The sequence below is a fragment of the Centroberyx gerrardi genome, chromosome 12 (assembly GCF_048128805.1).
Source record: "Centroberyx gerrardi isolate f3 chromosome 12, fCenGer3.hap1.cur.20231027, whole genome shotgun sequence".
Taxonomy (NCBI): domain Eukaryota; kingdom Metazoa; phylum Chordata; class Actinopteri; order Beryciformes; family Berycidae; genus Centroberyx; species Centroberyx gerrardi.
Genome location: NC_136008.1, coordinates 20894313 through 20911505, shown reverse-complemented (window position 1 = coordinate 20911505; position 17193 = coordinate 20894313). Strand labels below are relative to the sequence as shown.

Genomic DNA, 17193 nt, shown 5'->3' with positions numbered 1-17193 from the left:
GCACCACGGGGCAGGAGGCCGACAGGAGCCGGCCGGGGCCCTGTTCAGGGACCAGGGGACACCATCAGAGCCTGTTTTTGGGCAATAACTTGTAGTGGGGAAGTGGGCCGAACTGGGTTTTGCACCTACTGGGGCAGCAACAGAGGGGCTGTGTGATATTTTTAAAGGACTTTTGAGAGATCAGAGACATGGGCAGAGTTATCAGCTGGCAAAGTTTGTTTTTGGGTTGGCAGGGGGTGGGGGGGTTGTTGATCTTTATTTTGGTGCTTGTGAACACTTTTTTATCTCCACTTGGCCATGGACAAAAGGAAAAACTGTCACTGTTTCTGATGCTGATCAGAAAGGTGAACCAATATTCTGTGACAGGGCTTCTTTCTCTACGTCCTTACTGAACAACAAACTCCTCAGGGGTCATATAGTGACCACTGAGCAGCTCTAACCACTGAGCAGCTCTAACCACTGAGCAGCTCTACTGCTCAATGGTTATCAGCAGAAGACTGTGGTTGTACTGGGCAGCTCCCAGGTGTGAATGTGTGTGTGTATGATTGTGAAGCAGTGCTGCTGGAAAAGAGAGTGTGCTCAGTCGACTCTCCTTAGATTAATAAAAGGTTAATATACATGAGCCAACTACATAAAGGTAAGATCAGGGTGAATAACAAGACGATTTACTTTAAGAAGAAATCTAAGGAGAGATTTGACTGGCATTGGTGATCAAACACACTCCCTGACACCTATGCATTATGAGACCAAACAAAACTCTGATGAAACTGTATGAAACACCTCCCCAGTTTATTTCTTTTTTTTCTGATGGAAAATAGCCTTGGTCTTTTATTCGTGAGCTTCTGTAAACCTTTTTCTCTCCTCACCCGTTTGTCCTCCTTGTCTCCGGTCCGGTCCCTTGCTGTGGCTGAAGGGGCGGCGGTAGAGTTGGAGAGGCCTTGAGTCTGGGGGCCCGAGGGCAGGGCCAGAGGGGACACCAGCGGCGGCTGTACCTTGCTGAGGATCTTGGAGCAGAGACGAAGGCAGTGAGTGAGCTCCCCGAGGCCCAGGGCCTGGAGGTGAGAGGTCAGAGCAGCCACCATGCGCAGCAGCAGCTGGGGGAGATGCTCTGTCTGGATCTCGATGTAGGTCTCCTGGAAAGGCCGGAGAGGAGCAGAACAGAAGTGAGGATTTTGTGTCAAAAGTACTGGATATTAGGGAGGAGGTGAACCTGATAGTATGAAGTAGTAGCAATCAGGGTTGATATTGGTCTTTTATTAAAAACAGGCCAGTCAGTGTTGTCCATCTCCAAGATGATGGATATAATACAGTTTGAGTAGGTATTTATTGTAAAATTGAATGCATGAATATGTTTATATATTTTTTTTGATACACTTCTTTCATCCCCTAATGGGGAAATTCTCTTTTCTTCCTTTGGTTGTCTATGGGAAACTCTTAACCTGAAGTATGCATGAAAAATAATAATTATTATTATTTATTTTAGTTTTAGTATCCCATGGTATAAACGCTGTTGCAGAGGGTTTCTCCCTCCTGGGAAAACACTTATTAAGTTTTGGGAATTGTTTGGCCTAGTAATGGCCAAATTTACAGATATCAGCGTAAAATATCAGCTATTTCAATCCAAAAATATTGATATCGGTATCTGCCTTCAAAAACCCATATCGGTCGAACTCGACTAGCAATAGTGTACTATTTCCTGAAGTGCAGAAAGTCCACACTACAGTACATGTGACATGTGTGGAATCCCCCACTAGGAAGTTAATACTTTATCACTGTTATACACTCCAATATGAGACTATTTGTGGCTGCAAAGTCTATCCAAAGATCTCCCCATCCATTTTTTAGTAATTTTTAAATAAGTTGGCCATTATTGAATTTTGGCACTTTTTTGAAACACAGATGTGTTTGAACTCGACAAATGAAACAAATTAAAATGAAACAAAAAATGAAAGAATGAGCAAAAAAACAGAACAACCAAATCAGAAAATGAGCATTAAATCATGGAGTTTTGAAATACTCATATTTTTAAAAATATGTAAGCAATGTGGGAGCAAATTACTGCATGCATGCTAGATAGAACGCACATACACACTGGGCGTAGATTTCATTTTCACAAGATCCACACCAAACAGCCAGGGTAAGTGTTTTCGCCACACATGATGACTGTTATAATCCCAGTTCTCGCGTGGGATCATCTCGGTTTTTGATATTAAAAGATTACAATCATTCTGAAATGATCACTGAAAGCGGAGCGGAAGTAGGGATGGTTTGAGGGATGTTGGCAGGACGTTGCAGAAATGTTATCGTAGCCTCAGTGAAGCAGGGTGAGGTGAAGAAGCAGGAAAGAGCAGTACTTTACCTGGCAGATTACCCTCATGCTTCTAGTAGGCTTCAAGGAGAGAGAGCAGATAGTTTGAACAGACAGGAGCAAGCAGAGCATAGGCCAGACAACACTTTGTACGCAGAAACACACACACACGCGCACACACACACGCGCACACACTTTCCACGTGCATTCCATCTCTCTCTCTCTCTCTCTCACACACACACACACACACACACAAACAAACAAGCACTTAGAAAAAGTAATAAAAGTGTGAGGGATTTCCAAACTATTCAGATTGGAAATCCTGTAGACACAAGCGTATTTCTAAGAGGATGCAAAAAAGACTTTGGGCAGAGAGACTAAACACACAGGCATTTCTGAACCTGTTGAGGCATTGCACACACCCACACACCCACACACAGGTAGAGAACAGAGGGGAGGCACACACACACCCTAATGGTGGCCATAACATCCCAGGACTGGACCCAAAGACAGTGTTGGATGACAAATCTGACAGCATGGAGACCGAATTGTGAATCTCCATGGGAGGTTGTTGTAGTGAATAGATAAGATTACAAGAGGAGGTGTGTGAGCCAGAGAGAGAGAGAGAGAGAGAGAGAGAGAGAGAGAGAGAGAGAGAGAGAGAGAGAGAGAGAGAGAGAGAGAGAGAGAGAGAGAGAGAGAGAGAGAGAGAGAGAGAGAGAGAGAGAGAGAGAGAGAGAGAGAGCGAGCAAGCAGGGGCGGGACTGAAAGAGAAAGAATTTGAAAGAGAAATGCAGAAAAAACAGAGTGAAAGAGAGAAACAAAAAAAATGTAAAAGAGACAAAGAAAAAAAAGGCAAAAATTACAGGAAGGGAGAAAGAAAGAAAAGTAGAAAGAAAAGAAAGATAGAAAGAAGGAGAAAGATAGCAATTAAGAGGAATACAGAAAGAAAGAGAAAGAAAGGAATATAGACTACAGAATACAGCAATACAGAAAGAAACTGGGAAATTAAGTCAGTGAACAAAGTCAGAGTGAAAGAAAGAGTGAAAGAAAGAAGGAAAGAAAGAAAGTGAAAGATAGAAAGAGTGAAAGAAAGAGTGACAGAAAGAAATAAAGAGTGAAAGAAAGAAAGAAAGAAAGAAAGAAAGAAAGAAATAGAGAGGGGTTTGAGTGTGTCTCACCAAGGAAACAATATCCAGCAGGAAGTCGACCAGCTGACAGAACTCCACCAGCGAGAGCTCTGGAGGATCTAAGCTCCCAGCATGCCGCGGTGCATGTGGGCTGATGTTCAGCGTCCTCCTGCGGGGCAGAACCAATTAACTACTGTATTCTGTCCTACTTCTCATCACACACACACACCATAGGCTTAACTCTGCTCTTTCACCCTAAACACACATACACTGTATGCTGTATGCACATCGCACAAACCTGCAGCACTCCTCAAACCAGCGAGCGATGTAGTCCCACATGTAGTACGGCTCGAAGGAGTTGAACAGGAGGTTGGCCGTTTTGATCAGTTCTGCCGTCTTCTTGTTTTCTCTTAGTTTGCTATGAATGATTCAGACAAAATTAGCATCACACAACCCATGGTTTCCCTCACACAGTACAGTAGGTCTTGTCAAAATAATAATGTTCTTATCTTCACACACAGTACTGTACATATGTAGATCTGACATTGTACATTAACAATGCACATTTGCAACAATTTTCATATTGATATTTTTTTCATTTGTTAAACATTGCATATACCTTTATATTTTCATACTGATTATATTTTCATATTTCAACATTGTACTTATTCATATTCCCCATTCTACTTCTATCATTTTGCACACCCTGCAAATATCCTGTCAATTCATGTATTACTTCTAGTGTTGCAACTGTCAGATGCATTATGTTTAACACCCTCCATCTGTTCTATACTTAGTTATAACATATTTTTCTTTGATGTAGCAAAAACCAGATTTCCCTCACAGGGCTCATTCAAGTTTAGTCTAATCTAATGTCTAAAGGCCACAGACGGACAAGAGCTAGACTGGACCGACCTGCTGAGGTGTGTGTGGTCCTTGCTGAATGGACTCTGGTTGTGGAGGTCCAACTCTGTCCGGCACTGAGTGTGTAGAGTCCGAAAAACCTCAATCAGAACATCCTCTAGGATCGCTGGTCCTGGAGAGGCACAAAAACAGACACATGGGGTGATATACGCAGTGGATATGTTGAATTCGAGTATCAATTATTACCCAATTTCCCAAACGGGGATCTTTAAATTTTCATTCTGACTTATTATAGGTTAACGTGGCTCTTTTTCAGCCTGGGACCAATCGTACATCCTGATGCCTAATTTAAGAAATGCTTGATTAAAGCTTTTATTTCCCTTGTGCTGGAAAGCTGTATGTTCCATCTATCCATCTATCTATCTATCTATCCATCTCTTGAATATGAGAAGTAACAGTGGCGTTTCTTGTGTTACATGGACTTATTATATGTATAGTAAAATGTTCAAGGTGAGATATATGGGCTTATTTGATGTGTAGTGAAGTGTTGGGTTACTCAAAAAACAGTAACATTTTAGTCAATATTCATTTCATAAGTTACTTACTATTCACTATGAGGAGTAATTTGTTACACTACTCATTATATTATTTTTCTGTTACACCCCCAAATTGGTGACTGCATCCTCTCATACCTTCAGAAATCAGGATAACTCAGTTCCCTCCCCTGTGAATGATCAGGGAACTTTTACGGAGCAAAAGGAAAATGCAATGAAAATGTTCCCGACATCCTTTTGCTCCAAAAAAGTCAAAGTAAAGATCAAAGTTCCACCTTGAAAAAGCAAACTTTTCTGCCATCTCTTATTTAAACTAGCTCAGTGTGAGGATGGCGACAAATTATGACAAAAATTAATCAGGGGGTGGTGGCCTAGCTTTTAGACAATTCAACTTCAGTCTGATATTTAGAGGCGGTGATAAGTAACAACATATTTTTTTGATTGGTAACTGTATTATTATCACTGAAATTGAAAAAGTAATGTGTTACACTACTTGTTACTGGGGAAAGTAACAGTATTTACTGTAACATGCTACCACCCAACACCAGTGCTAACTAGAGTTAATGTGCATAGTTTGGTTACCAAGCTCCGGCTTGTCCAGCAGACTGATGAGGATGCGAAACGGCTTGAGGTCGTGCATCAGGATGCTCTCCTCCTCCCCGCCTCGGGCCTTCCCCTGCAGGATCCCCACCATCGCCTGAACAAACACACACACACACACACACACAAACTTCCAAGTCAGTGTTTGGAGATCCTTAACTATTCATACACTATTTGTAAAATGTAGAGCCATTTTTTACATGACAGCACGTTTGCTTTTGATGTTTATTTTCCTTCCTGTGATCTTTGGCAGAACTAATCCTGCATTTTGCATCAAGCTCCGCCCCCTCCCATTGGCTCTTTTCTGTATGTGTTTGTCTCATGTTTTACGCTTCGTCTGCGTTGTAATGGAACAGACGGTCCCTGTAGTACCCACCGTCTCCCATCGGAGGGAGCTCCAACAAGTGTCTCAGACCAGATGGCAGAGAAACAAACAAAACCAAAACACAAAAAAAAAAACATACTGTAAAAAAACAAAACTTCCCCTCCTGGTCGGTCTCTGTGCCCCACTTGTCCCAACCCCTGGAGTACCAGAGCACATCACATGCCAGGAGGGCCAGGGCTCTCTGGGTGTGACATGGCGGATTACACAAGGGAAACGTGTGTGTGTGTGAGTGAGTGTGTATTTTTGGGATGCTGGCCCAGCCATGCAGCAGAACTGGGAGACGGCTTCAAAGGACTGGCTGCTGGGAATAGTAGAGGGGGGGCAGGACAGGCATGCAAACCCCAGAGAGGAACCCGGAGGTGTGGGAAGAGAGGGATTAAAGGGAATGGGTGAGGGGGGGGAAACACAAATTTAGGGCGCCCCCACCCCCCAGCTCCCTACCCCACCCACACACACACACACAAACGTCTATCCTCTGGAGCCTTCTGATTTGGGGATTTTTTGGAGCCTGATTTCACACACAAGAAAGAGCATCTTTCATTGGTGACCTGTATTGGCAATTTGCTTTGGATGTGTGAACCCCACCTGGACCAGCATGTCCTTAGAGAAGGTGTTGAAGTAGTGGCTCGCGTGCTCCTCTGGGTTGCTCTGCCGAGTGCTGCGGGGGCCTGTTCTCACCCCGTTGTTATCAAAGCCTTGAAAAGACAAAGAAACACATACACAGTCATATTCACAGAGAGGCACATGCATTCATACACAAGACAAGAAGCGAAGCGAAGAGAGACAGAAGAGAGAGGAATGAGAATCTGATATGTTGTCCTCGAGTTATTGTAACAGGGTCTCTGCAGGTTTCACAAAGACAAAGACCTTTTCCAGACTTTTTAATGATTCCTAGAATTGAATTTAAGGCCAATTTAACAACCAAAATGAAGAAACAAAGCTGGCAAAACCAGATTATTTCTGATTGAACATAGCCAGTGAAAGTTCTGAAACTATGAATGGAAACAATAAGAAAAAGGACTCCAGGAAATTAATCACTAAGGGACATGAAGTCCAATAGTGCTTAGCAAAGCAGATACGATGTATATTGTACTAACCCTGTCCTGTATTATTCTAGGAGTGGACTTGCAGCAGGACAAGCCTGCAGGCCAGGCAGCCTATTGTTTTTGTACGTGTTCTTTCTTTCTGTCTTTCTTTCTTCTGACAAAAACTGCCTTCCCATGAACAAAAATCCACAAAACTTTGCACAGTAGTCTGGTCTGCTTCAAAGTGACACATACTGTAATATGGGGCCACTGCTTGGGCCACCCAAGCATCCAAAGTTTCAAACTTCAAAAATTCATTAAAAATCAGCCATATGTGCTACACGTGTGCAATTTTCTGAGGATGTAGGCCCATGTGAGAGGAATCTTTTGTACACTGCTACCAAGTGAAAATTATGTTCATCACTGTTTTTTTCACAACCTGTAAAACTAATTAAGTGGAACTCCTCCCACATCGGAAATTGAAATAGAATAGAAGATAGAAAGTAGGGCTGAACAATTAATCGAAATTTTATCGAAATCGCAATATGGCCTACTGCAATTTTCAAATCGCAGGAGGCGCAATATTTGTTAAAGGCGAAATGTGTGTCAAAATACCATTTTAAATTAAATATTGTCGTGCTGCTGAGATGTCCTGGCCTACACATCATATTTTACAGACTTATGAAAACATCTTTGTTTGGTACAGATCCCCGCAAAAATCACACCATAATTATTTTAATACGTTTTTCAATGAAAATGAGAATAATGATGTAAAAATTATCATTCCCTCTAATATCGCAAATCATATCGCAATTGCAATATCGGTCAAAATAATCGCAATTAGATATTTTTTCAAAATCGTTCAGCCCTAATAGAAAGCCTTTATTATCATTGTACAGAATACAACAAAATTAGGAGCGCTACTCCTGACACCAAAAATGACACCAAACCATCCCACAACTTATTCAAAAATTGAGCCCACAGTGACTATAACTCTTACTGGAAAATGTACTGTACACAGATATTTTAACTTTTGCCCCAATATTTGACCAATCTCAATGAAAATAAATGACAAAATTGTTATCACCACCTGGATGAGGTGTGATTTATTTTCAGAATTTGCACTTCTTACTTAGGATTCCTCGTAATTTATGTTGATCCGGGAATGGGAGCTTATTTTACTGTTGCACTCATTGCAAATTGCTTTGGATAAGAGTGTCAGCTAAATGCCTAAAATGTAAATGTAACACCCATCCTCAGCCATGCAGACACTTACCAGCGTTTTCATCCACAGCAAGTCAGTTGCAAATAAGAGAAAACCATGTAAGACAATGACCACTGAGACACAGCTACTGAGATACTCCATAAAAACAAACCAAAAAAACCCCCAAACAAACACAAACACAGCCACATGAAATGTCTTCTTAAAAGCAACAAAGCAAATACACAATTAATGTGTGTATGAAAATCACAGGTTAGGGAATATATGTGTGTGTATATGTGTGTATATCAGGGTTCCCATCGTGGCCCTGATGTAAAATTCCATAATTTTTCCATGACTTTCCATAACTAAAGCAAAACAGTTCCATGTTATTAAATGTAATTCTGTCCTTATTTGTTAATGTTGTTTTTCTAAAAGGGTGAACAGTGTGGCTTCCACTCCAGTTGGGATGAAAACCACCAGCTAATGCAAGTGTGAAACATTCTGGTATATATTCCTGTAGACTAAGTGACACACTTGTAAAATTCACTGATATTCCCTGACTTCCCCAGAGAATTGATCAAATTCCCTTATTTTCCCTCATGATATTCTAGAAATACCATGACAAGTGGGAACCCTGGTATATGTGTGTATGTATGTATGTGTGTGTGTGTGTGTGTGTGTGTATCGCACCCAACAGCCAGGCGTAGAGTCTGCGGTTGAGGGACATGTCTCTCCTCAGAACCACATGGAGGGCAGCTGACAGGATCCGGATCATGTCAGGACGAGTCGCCTGAACCCAACAGAACAGACCAGAACACTCATGACTATTTCTCTCACACACACTCTCACACACACACACACAACCAGAAAATGTGGAGAGGACTGCAGGCTTCAGATAAGAGCTGACAGAGCCAGAAATGTTTTGAGGTGAAGTGTTTAACAAGCAGCCAGCGTGAGTCACCACCGCTGCTGGCTGCCTAAGTGTGTTAGATGGCCTCATTATCTTCACACACATGCATGTGCAAATACACACAAAGAGAAACAACAAACACACTAAGGTTTGACCGATAAGGGTTTTTGAAGGTAGATACAGAAAGGAATTTGACCATTTTCATGACAAAAAGATTCCAAAAAATTCCCCAACTACCAATTCAGTGTTACCCAGAATTATATTCTTGTCAGGGGGGAAACGTCTTTGAAACAGAATTTAGAGCATCGTGGGACACTAAAACACCTCTGAAACCCATAATAATAAGGCATTCTGTTGTCCTGTGTTGTAAGAGTTTATTGTTCACATAAAAGCAATTCAGATTGTGACACAAATTTATTTAGATCTTAAATTTAGTTGCAATTCTATACTCCATTAATTCTCCCATTGTAAGGCGAATGCTTTAAACGGTGATGACGCGGCCCCCTACTGGTTTTGTTGTGTGATCTCAATGAATGCGCAAGCATGAGCAGGCGGCAGTGTCTTATCAGTCATGTTGTATATCCTTCTGAATGATATTACATTTGTTAAAATGGCCAGAATTCCTATTTAAGGGCTTCCCATCAACAACCAGTGTAGTGATCAATTCCAAAATGAATATGTAATTAATCAAACTGCATGATATCTATCCATCATATCAGAGGTGGACTACACTGACTGGCTGATACTCAATTTTTAATAAAAGGAAAATGTCGGCCCAATATATCAGCCTAACCCTAACTGAAACACAGACACACACCTCATCATCACACTCCAGTTTCCACATTAGACTGTAGTTTTGGCCAGACCTCAGACACGCAGCAGTTCTTACCTGACTCATGTGGAAGGGGAAGCAGAAGAGGATCAGGTCCAGGGTGCTCCTCTGAACCAACACACTGGAGTCCTGGACTGAAGTACTCACCGCCTCTACCTGGACAGGAGAGGAACACACTAAGAATCAATGGTGCAGTCAAGTGGAGTCAAAGGCACATGGCGCGAGTGGGATTACGAGGAATACATTATCAGTAGGTGTGGTAGGGGCTGGTGTCAGTCATGACCAATCAAATCACCTCTTTTCCTTCCCTTTAAAAGTAGTGCGCTCTGTGCCACGGTGATGGAAGACAACAGTTTGGACCGGATACACCGCAAAAGCTTCTCCCAAGAGGAAACGGATGTCCTTGTGCATTAGGTGCAGAATCGGCATGACCGAATATAAAGTTTGGCTACAGCAGGGGGGCATCCACCAGCCAGTCCCTTATATCTATAGAGAATGCGGTTGCCTCCACAATCCCCATTCTGTGCATCATGGCGCGTACTGACAGTTTTATGTTGGTTGACAATCATTCACACCACAGCAACATGTATATCTAGTTAGAATGAAAAATGTTGTATCTTATTTTTCCCTGCTGGGGGAAATATATCAAAGTCAAATTGGTGGACATATGATACAGAAAAAGGGTTGGTAAGCTTTTGAATCTGGATCCCTGTTATCCTTGACACCAAAGTTCCACTGCACTGCTTGGTTGTTACCGACACCCCCCCTACTGCGCCTTTCCACCCACTTATGCGCAGTCACAGCGAGTCACCAAAATACCAAATGGGCGCAGGCAAGAAAAAAACACTAAAAGAAGTATAACCCTAATAGTGAATTGCCATTCATCATCTGCCATGTACCATGAGTTCGATGTCGCTGCCAATAATGTAGAGCTGGTCCTCCATGGAGAGCTTGCGGTTGAGGTGCAGCAGGACGAAGGTCACCCCGGGGAGACGCACGGCGGGGCTGGTCAGGATGCTGCCCCACAGGGCGCTGTAGAAAGCCGACTGCTCCACCGCTGCAGCCACCTTCTCCAACAGGGTGTTGGTCCTATGGAGGACAGGCAGGACAGAGTGCGTATGGTTAGTGCTATACACCGGCTTTTCCTCTAACACCCTAGAATTGTGGATTTTTATTAAATTCCATAATATATGGATGAAAAGTATGAAAATATATTAATTACAGCATCTATGAGGGTCCGCAAAATGATAACATGAAAAACATGGCACCGTTAAACACGTCGTCGCCGACAAATGATGCAGTCTCTCTGTGAAAAAATCAGTAACAAATATGTCACCTTGTTTGACCTGTAATTGTAGCACCCACCTTGGGCCGTCAGTGTAATGAAAATACCAGTCTGCAGTGGTGAGATGCATAATTTCCCCAAGTTTCATCAAAATCCGATCAGCGGTGGCTGAGATATCAATATCCATAGATTTCATCATTATTCAAATTTCAAGATATATGCAATATATAAAATGAAAAAAAAATGACAATATGAAGAAAATAAATATCAATTTACAGCATATGTAAAGTATGTAAAAAAAATGTCCAATAGAGGTTTGTTTGTTTTTTACTGTCACATGGTTTAAATACTGTTTCAGTGGCCTTTTCACCCTGTGAAGTCACATTACTGAGGCAAACTGTTATCCAGCAAGGACCATGCAGCAGGATTTTAGACTGTAATCCACAAGGTGGGGTGGGGTCAAGTCTAACTCAGTATTAGTCATATGGTCATTAGCAGGGCAGGGACTTGGTTTGGAAAGTCCAAACAGAGATAGGAGTTGAAACAATGACCTAACTCAGTGATTCATACCACCGCATGTAACAAGCTGTAATCAATGCTCCTTTCACATTATGCAATAAACTGCCTTCTCCCAATAGACCTCTCAAGCATTGTCATCATATCAGGGATCCAGATCCATTTGAATAGGATTTTTGGATCATGCTTCCCAACCATTATGCTCTTAAAATGGGTGAAATAATGTTAGTAGAAATTACATATGACAAGGTTATTACATATTTTAACACGTTACTGAATTAAAAAAAAAATGCTAACACCCATGGTGCAGATGCGTTATGCTTGCTAACAAAGCCACAGAATGCTGAAATGCAAAGTATGGCTAGCGATTTTTTTACTTTTATCATTGCAGCTTCAAAACTCATCAGAATTCCCCTTGACAAATAAAGAAATGCATAATAGAGAAACAAGAAAATTGGAAAAAACAGTCAATATTAGTGTTGGAAGTAGCTAAAGGCAATCATTTTACACCCCTATTCATTTTCATGTCACATTTCATTCATTTTCACAGAAATGAGGCAGGATCCCGAAACCCTTATTTGGGACGAAAAATTATGTCACGCTTGTGCTGTTCCTACGAATTGTCTACATGTTATTACTTTTTCCTATCATATTTTTAAACTGATTTTGTTTCCATCCCTGCTCTGCTTACCTGTCATAGTACTCCGAGCCCTCCTCCAGACCGGGCAGCACCCCAGTCAGCAGCCCCTGCAGGCCTGGCTTCAGGGTCTTCCCCAGAGGCAGGTAGTAGGTCTCATACAGCCCCAGCAACACAGGCTTCACAGACATAGCAGCATTGGAGAGTAAAGGGAAGAGCCCGGAGCTGCAGTGACAGACAGGAAGAGACGGCTTAGGAAAGCTCAATGCAGCATAAAGCACGATGCTGAGATACGACACCAGCTGAAAACTGTGTCCAGCTCACTTTATTAGCTACAGCAAGTGGTAGCACAGCAGTACCTATAGAGAAAGAGGTCTTTGGCCAGCCTCTTGGGCCCGATGATCTTGAAGATGATCTCGTAGGTCTCCAAGGCCTTGCGGTGGACCCCGCTGGGCAGGGCCGGGTGGAGGCATTGGGCCAGACGTTTGCCTATCGTCAGCTTCTTGGGAACCACTTGGTATTTCGCATTGTTCTGCAAAACCTAAGGCAGGGTGCAAAAATTGAGGTATATGAGGCACATAGGCAGAAAAATATGAAAAACATATATTTTCTGAGTGTCATTCCAGTTAAGAGACAAGAGCTCAAGATCATGGATTCTTGAACTTTTTTAGTATAGTACCCAAAGGAGAAATTAAGTCTCTTGTCCTAATATCTAGGCTCATGAAAACATATTGCTACTGTGCTTTTATGGGGGAGCCACAAGTCGTGCGCCCAATTTGATCATTACCTTGTTGAGTTTGCCCAGTGCAGAGATGAGGTCTGCCCATTCGCTGGAGTACTCAAAGTTCTTGAGGGCCTTGTCCACTGCTGCCACATAGTTCCTGTACTTGGAGTCACTGAGCAGCTCCACCTCCTCTGCATTCATTCTCCTGGGTGATTATTGTGCTACAGTGCAACACCAGGGTCACATATGTACATCACACCAGCAGCTAAGAGGAAGAGAGGCCACAGGGAGGGAGGAGAGGGAGGCAGGGAGGAGAAAAGGGAGGAGAGGAGAGAAAATCATTGCTTAGAGTTATGGCCATTGCACTTGTACATCATAAATACTCGTAGTTCATGGGTCAAAGTTAAATTATCTTCATACTTCAAATTTGCCCTGAAAGCACAAAGCCTATCAATCAGTAGTGTGGAGTAAAAACCTGCTGGCGTGTAGTTGGAGCTGTTTTTATTGACCGAGTCATATAAATCAGGAGGAGCCAAGTCTGGCAGGAGCAGCAGTAACTATCTGGGTCTTATCTGTTCGGGGACGAAGGGAAGAAGACAGCCGTGCTGAATCATGAAATGACCTCCGAAACAAGTCTGAGTGAGTCGAATGCATGAATGAGTCCGCACTAAAACATCATCCTCATAAAAACAGATTTTAATGGAATGCCAATCCAGGCCACGGGAGACACATTCCTGCAGCTGATAAACAGGAAGGGATGGGCCTGTTTGGTACTTCACATCACAAGGCAGTCCTGCCAACCTCACCATGAAATGGGCTCTTGTGGGCATGGGGTGATGTTGTTAACTCCATGATGCGGCTGACAGGAAGCTATGCCAGCTTTGCCCCCTGGGACGTAGTGATGCATCCAGGCTGACAAGCTATGTTGGAAATGGAAATGCTATCAGCCCCAATACAAGCCGTTCTCTTTGTATCGAGTTTTGAATGTATTGCTTACTGTGCACACCTTGTACAAGATAACTTATGACCTTTCAGGAGTCCTTAGAGTCTACTGGTAATTTCGGCATACACTTGATCCACCGAGCAGCACTTAATTTCAAAACATTTTAACATTTAGAATTGCTTGCTGACGCCCACCACAGTGTATTTTGGTGGAAGAAGATTGTGGGAGTATCAGGCGAAGCATTTCTAAAAGTTTAAATTCTGCTGAAATAAGTGCTGCTTGGATTATATACTTGCCGAATCGAAGAGGGACGCCTACAAATTCAGAAAAGGTCATAAGTGACATTTTAAGTGGTGTGAACATTTGCCAATAAACAACGCAACATTAAATTTCCACATTAACGTTACTAAACATAGTTTGACATGATGTTATATCGTATCGGTACTAAAAAAATACTCGGTACTAAAAAAAACTCGCATGCAGCAGGCGTTAGTGTTGTCGTGTAACTGCAAATTCTTGGACACGTATGAATTAGAGACTATAGCTGGCAGTTTCGATCACACTGTGGTAGACAAACTAGCAGGAAGAGACTGTCAACACAGCAGACAGGTACACAGCATCTGTCACCCACAGTAGCCTATAGGCCCTAGCTTATATATGTAACTTAAACGTTCAAGTGGTAGAAAATAATCAACTAAAGCAAGTCATTATAAATCTAACGTTACACAACGAAGCCAAGGAATATGCGTAAAATATTAACATTTGCAGGGTCAGGTGACGCTTTACCTGGTTTGTGTGAGAAAGAGAGATAGCCAACTTGTCGCAAGCTAGCTGAGGTGTGTCTTCCGCTAACATCAGCTAACTGGCACATCAATAACATAAATAATGCAACCCAGTATAAAAGCTTACCGTTCTAGGATATAGACCAGCCACTGTCATTCAATCATGTGCCCAGTTGGACGAATAAAAACGTCTGACAACGTCAATAATATAGCTAGCTAGCTAGCTACCGTTAGCAGCAGGATATTTAACGTTAAATGATACAGACGAAGGGCCCGGCTCCGTGTCACCCAATTCAAACAGCCCGTGTCTCTTGACAAGCAAGCCTTGGGGGTAGACAATGGTCAATTATATTCTACATATTCTTATTTCTCTTAGTATTTTCTCGCTGTGTGTAAATCAACGACCCTGTCCACATCAATAGCTTCCAATGCCAGAAGCACAAAGCGGAGCAATTGACAGTTCCCAGACTGCATTGCAGATTAGAGGTACGTCCAATGGTCTTCCCCCGCTCTGTCTATAGCTGTGTCAAGTTAGACAGAGTTAGACAGGACAATGTCGGGAGTTAGGTGAATTTGCTTTCAAATTAAAAGCGCAACATTTTTCATGTTTGGGGGGAAAAACCTCAAAGCTTCCTTCAACACATGGTTCTTCCTAATCAGGGGCCGGCCAGCTCTGCTCTTGTATTTGTATGTATTATTGTTGATGGTTATAGAGAAGACTCAGCTTGCTATCCCTTTAGTGACCATAGTTTATAGCTTACATTATTATTGTTATTGTGGCAAAGGAATAGATGGCACTAAGCCCTGAAAAGTTTAGCATTTCCCCATTGGATACGTCAAGACATTTTAGGCCCTCTCCTACTTGTTTAGTCTAAGATTAGTCTTAGATTATAAATTGCACATCAACATGTCGATTACACGGTGTCGTGTCTAGTCTTGACTGAAATCTAACGATTAAGGGCTATTGGGAATATCTTCAATAGATACTGAGTTGTTAATTGAAGAAGAGTCTGGTTTCTTATCACAAGCTGCCCCACCATACAATTGGCAATTTAATATGAAAACAACTGCAAGATACTGTGATTAAACACTGCCAGCTGCGGCTACATCATGCATTTTGCAGCATGAGTGCATCTCCATCCCCGTCGGCCAGGCTGGTGTCCAGATTGGCAATGCATGCTGGGAGCTGTACTGTCTGGGGCATGGCATCCAACCAGACGGACAGATGCCCAGTGATAAAACCATTGGAGGAGGAGAAGACTCCTTCAGCACCTTCTTCAGTGAGACTGGAGCTGGCAAGCACGTACCCAGAGCTGTTTGTTGACTTGGAGCCAACTGTCATCGGTAAGATCCCATATCCCGTTCTTGTAATGCACACTGTGGTCACCCAAACCCGAAATCCAACCCAAACCTACCAGCCCTGTCTGGTTATTCTTTTACCTTGACTTGGACCTAATCTGATCAAGCTTTTTTTTTTTTACGCTATTACTCAAGTTGCTTGCTTTATGTCAGGATAACAACAAAATTCTGCCTGAACATACACAAACAAAGAGAATCAAGATGACCCATAAATGTCAAGTCAACCCATCAGTGTGTCAAGTGGTTATACTTCCCTTAACAGTTGCTTCTTGTAGATGAGGTGAAACAGAGTTTGAGTCCTGGGTGCTGCAGAATAAACATGCTTAAACCTGATCTTGCATTTTGCTGTGTGATATAGAGACATATTTTCAAACATATTTCAGGGTTTTAATGATAATCTTGATCATATTACTTCTTTCTCTAAACGCTTCTTTTTCTCGTTTTTCTTTTCCTCTTAAGCCATATCTGGCCGCCCCCGTCATGGCTGCTAGTAATTACTAGTTTAAATTGGGATTATAACTGCTGGAGATGCTGGAGATGAAGCATTACTGCTAAATTGTGAGATTAACCATTTGCATAAAACATCAGACATCGGAACAGGCTGATGAGCTCACTGAACATCAGCTTTAACACATAGTGACCCCTCTGATATCAACACAAGGGTGAAAGTATAGGTTCAACAAGGAGCAAGAAGATGTGTTTAAAAAGATGTTTAACAGAAAAGTAATATAACAGCTGTTGTAACAAAAAGTTTTACTATCTACTATCACAGCACCCTAAATGACCCTGTTTTTATGTCCAGCATGATACATGGTATAAAAACATTATCGTCTTGCTGACCATTCCTGGAAGATATAAGGAAATTGGTAGGACATTTAGGCTGCTTGAGTGCCCCTGAAATGAGTAATGAGCTTTACTTTCTTGAGGAGTGAACCCAACACTGGTAGTTAGTGTGGTATTTAACAGTAGGCCAATACCATGTAAGAGTTAAAGATAACAACAAAGAGAAGTGACTCAGACCTTAACATCACAGATGGAGAAGAAAACTCTTCACTCCCTCCTCTTCATCCTCCTCATTCCCCGTTGCTCCTCTGTCTCATTGGTGGAAGGTCTGATGTCTGATTGTCCTGTCACA

General features: G+C 42.2%; 1 protein-coding gene across 3 annotated transcripts in view; it reads right to left on the bottom strand.

The window, feature by feature from the left end:
- Positions 1-15162, bottom strand: part of dop1a (DOP1 leucine zipper like protein A) — a 33692-nt gene extending 18530 nt beyond the window's left edge. For 2 of the 3 annotated variants that reach the window (XR_013506901.1, XM_071902394.2), the window contains exons 1-13: positions 14827-15162; positions 13038-13239; positions 12610-12791; positions 12305-12475; positions 10712-10901; positions 9870-9968; positions 8761-8860; positions 6427-6536; positions 5439-5553; positions 4354-4474; positions 3737-3856; positions 3490-3607; positions 867-1133 (exon numbers count right to left, since the gene is read on the bottom strand). Coding sequence is in view for 2 of the 3 variants with exons in the window: in XM_071902394.2 (XP_071758495.2) it covers positions 867-1133; positions 3490-3607; positions 3737-3856; positions 4354-4474; positions 5439-5553; positions 6427-6536; positions 8761-8860; positions 9870-9968; positions 10712-10901; positions 12305-12475; positions 12610-12791; positions 13038-13175 (1731 nt within the window). In the remaining variant the exon portion in view is untranslated. Of the gene's footprint in view, positions 1-866; positions 1134-3489; positions 3608-3736; positions 3857-4353; positions 4475-5438; positions 5554-6426; positions 6537-8760; positions 8861-9869; positions 9969-10711; positions 10902-12304; positions 12476-12609; positions 12792-13037; positions 13240-13780; positions 13895-14826 lie in introns of all 3 variants that reach the window. The other variant, XM_078287110.1, reaches the window with a different exon arrangement.
- Between the last annotated feature and the right edge of the window lie 2031 nt (positions 15163-17193).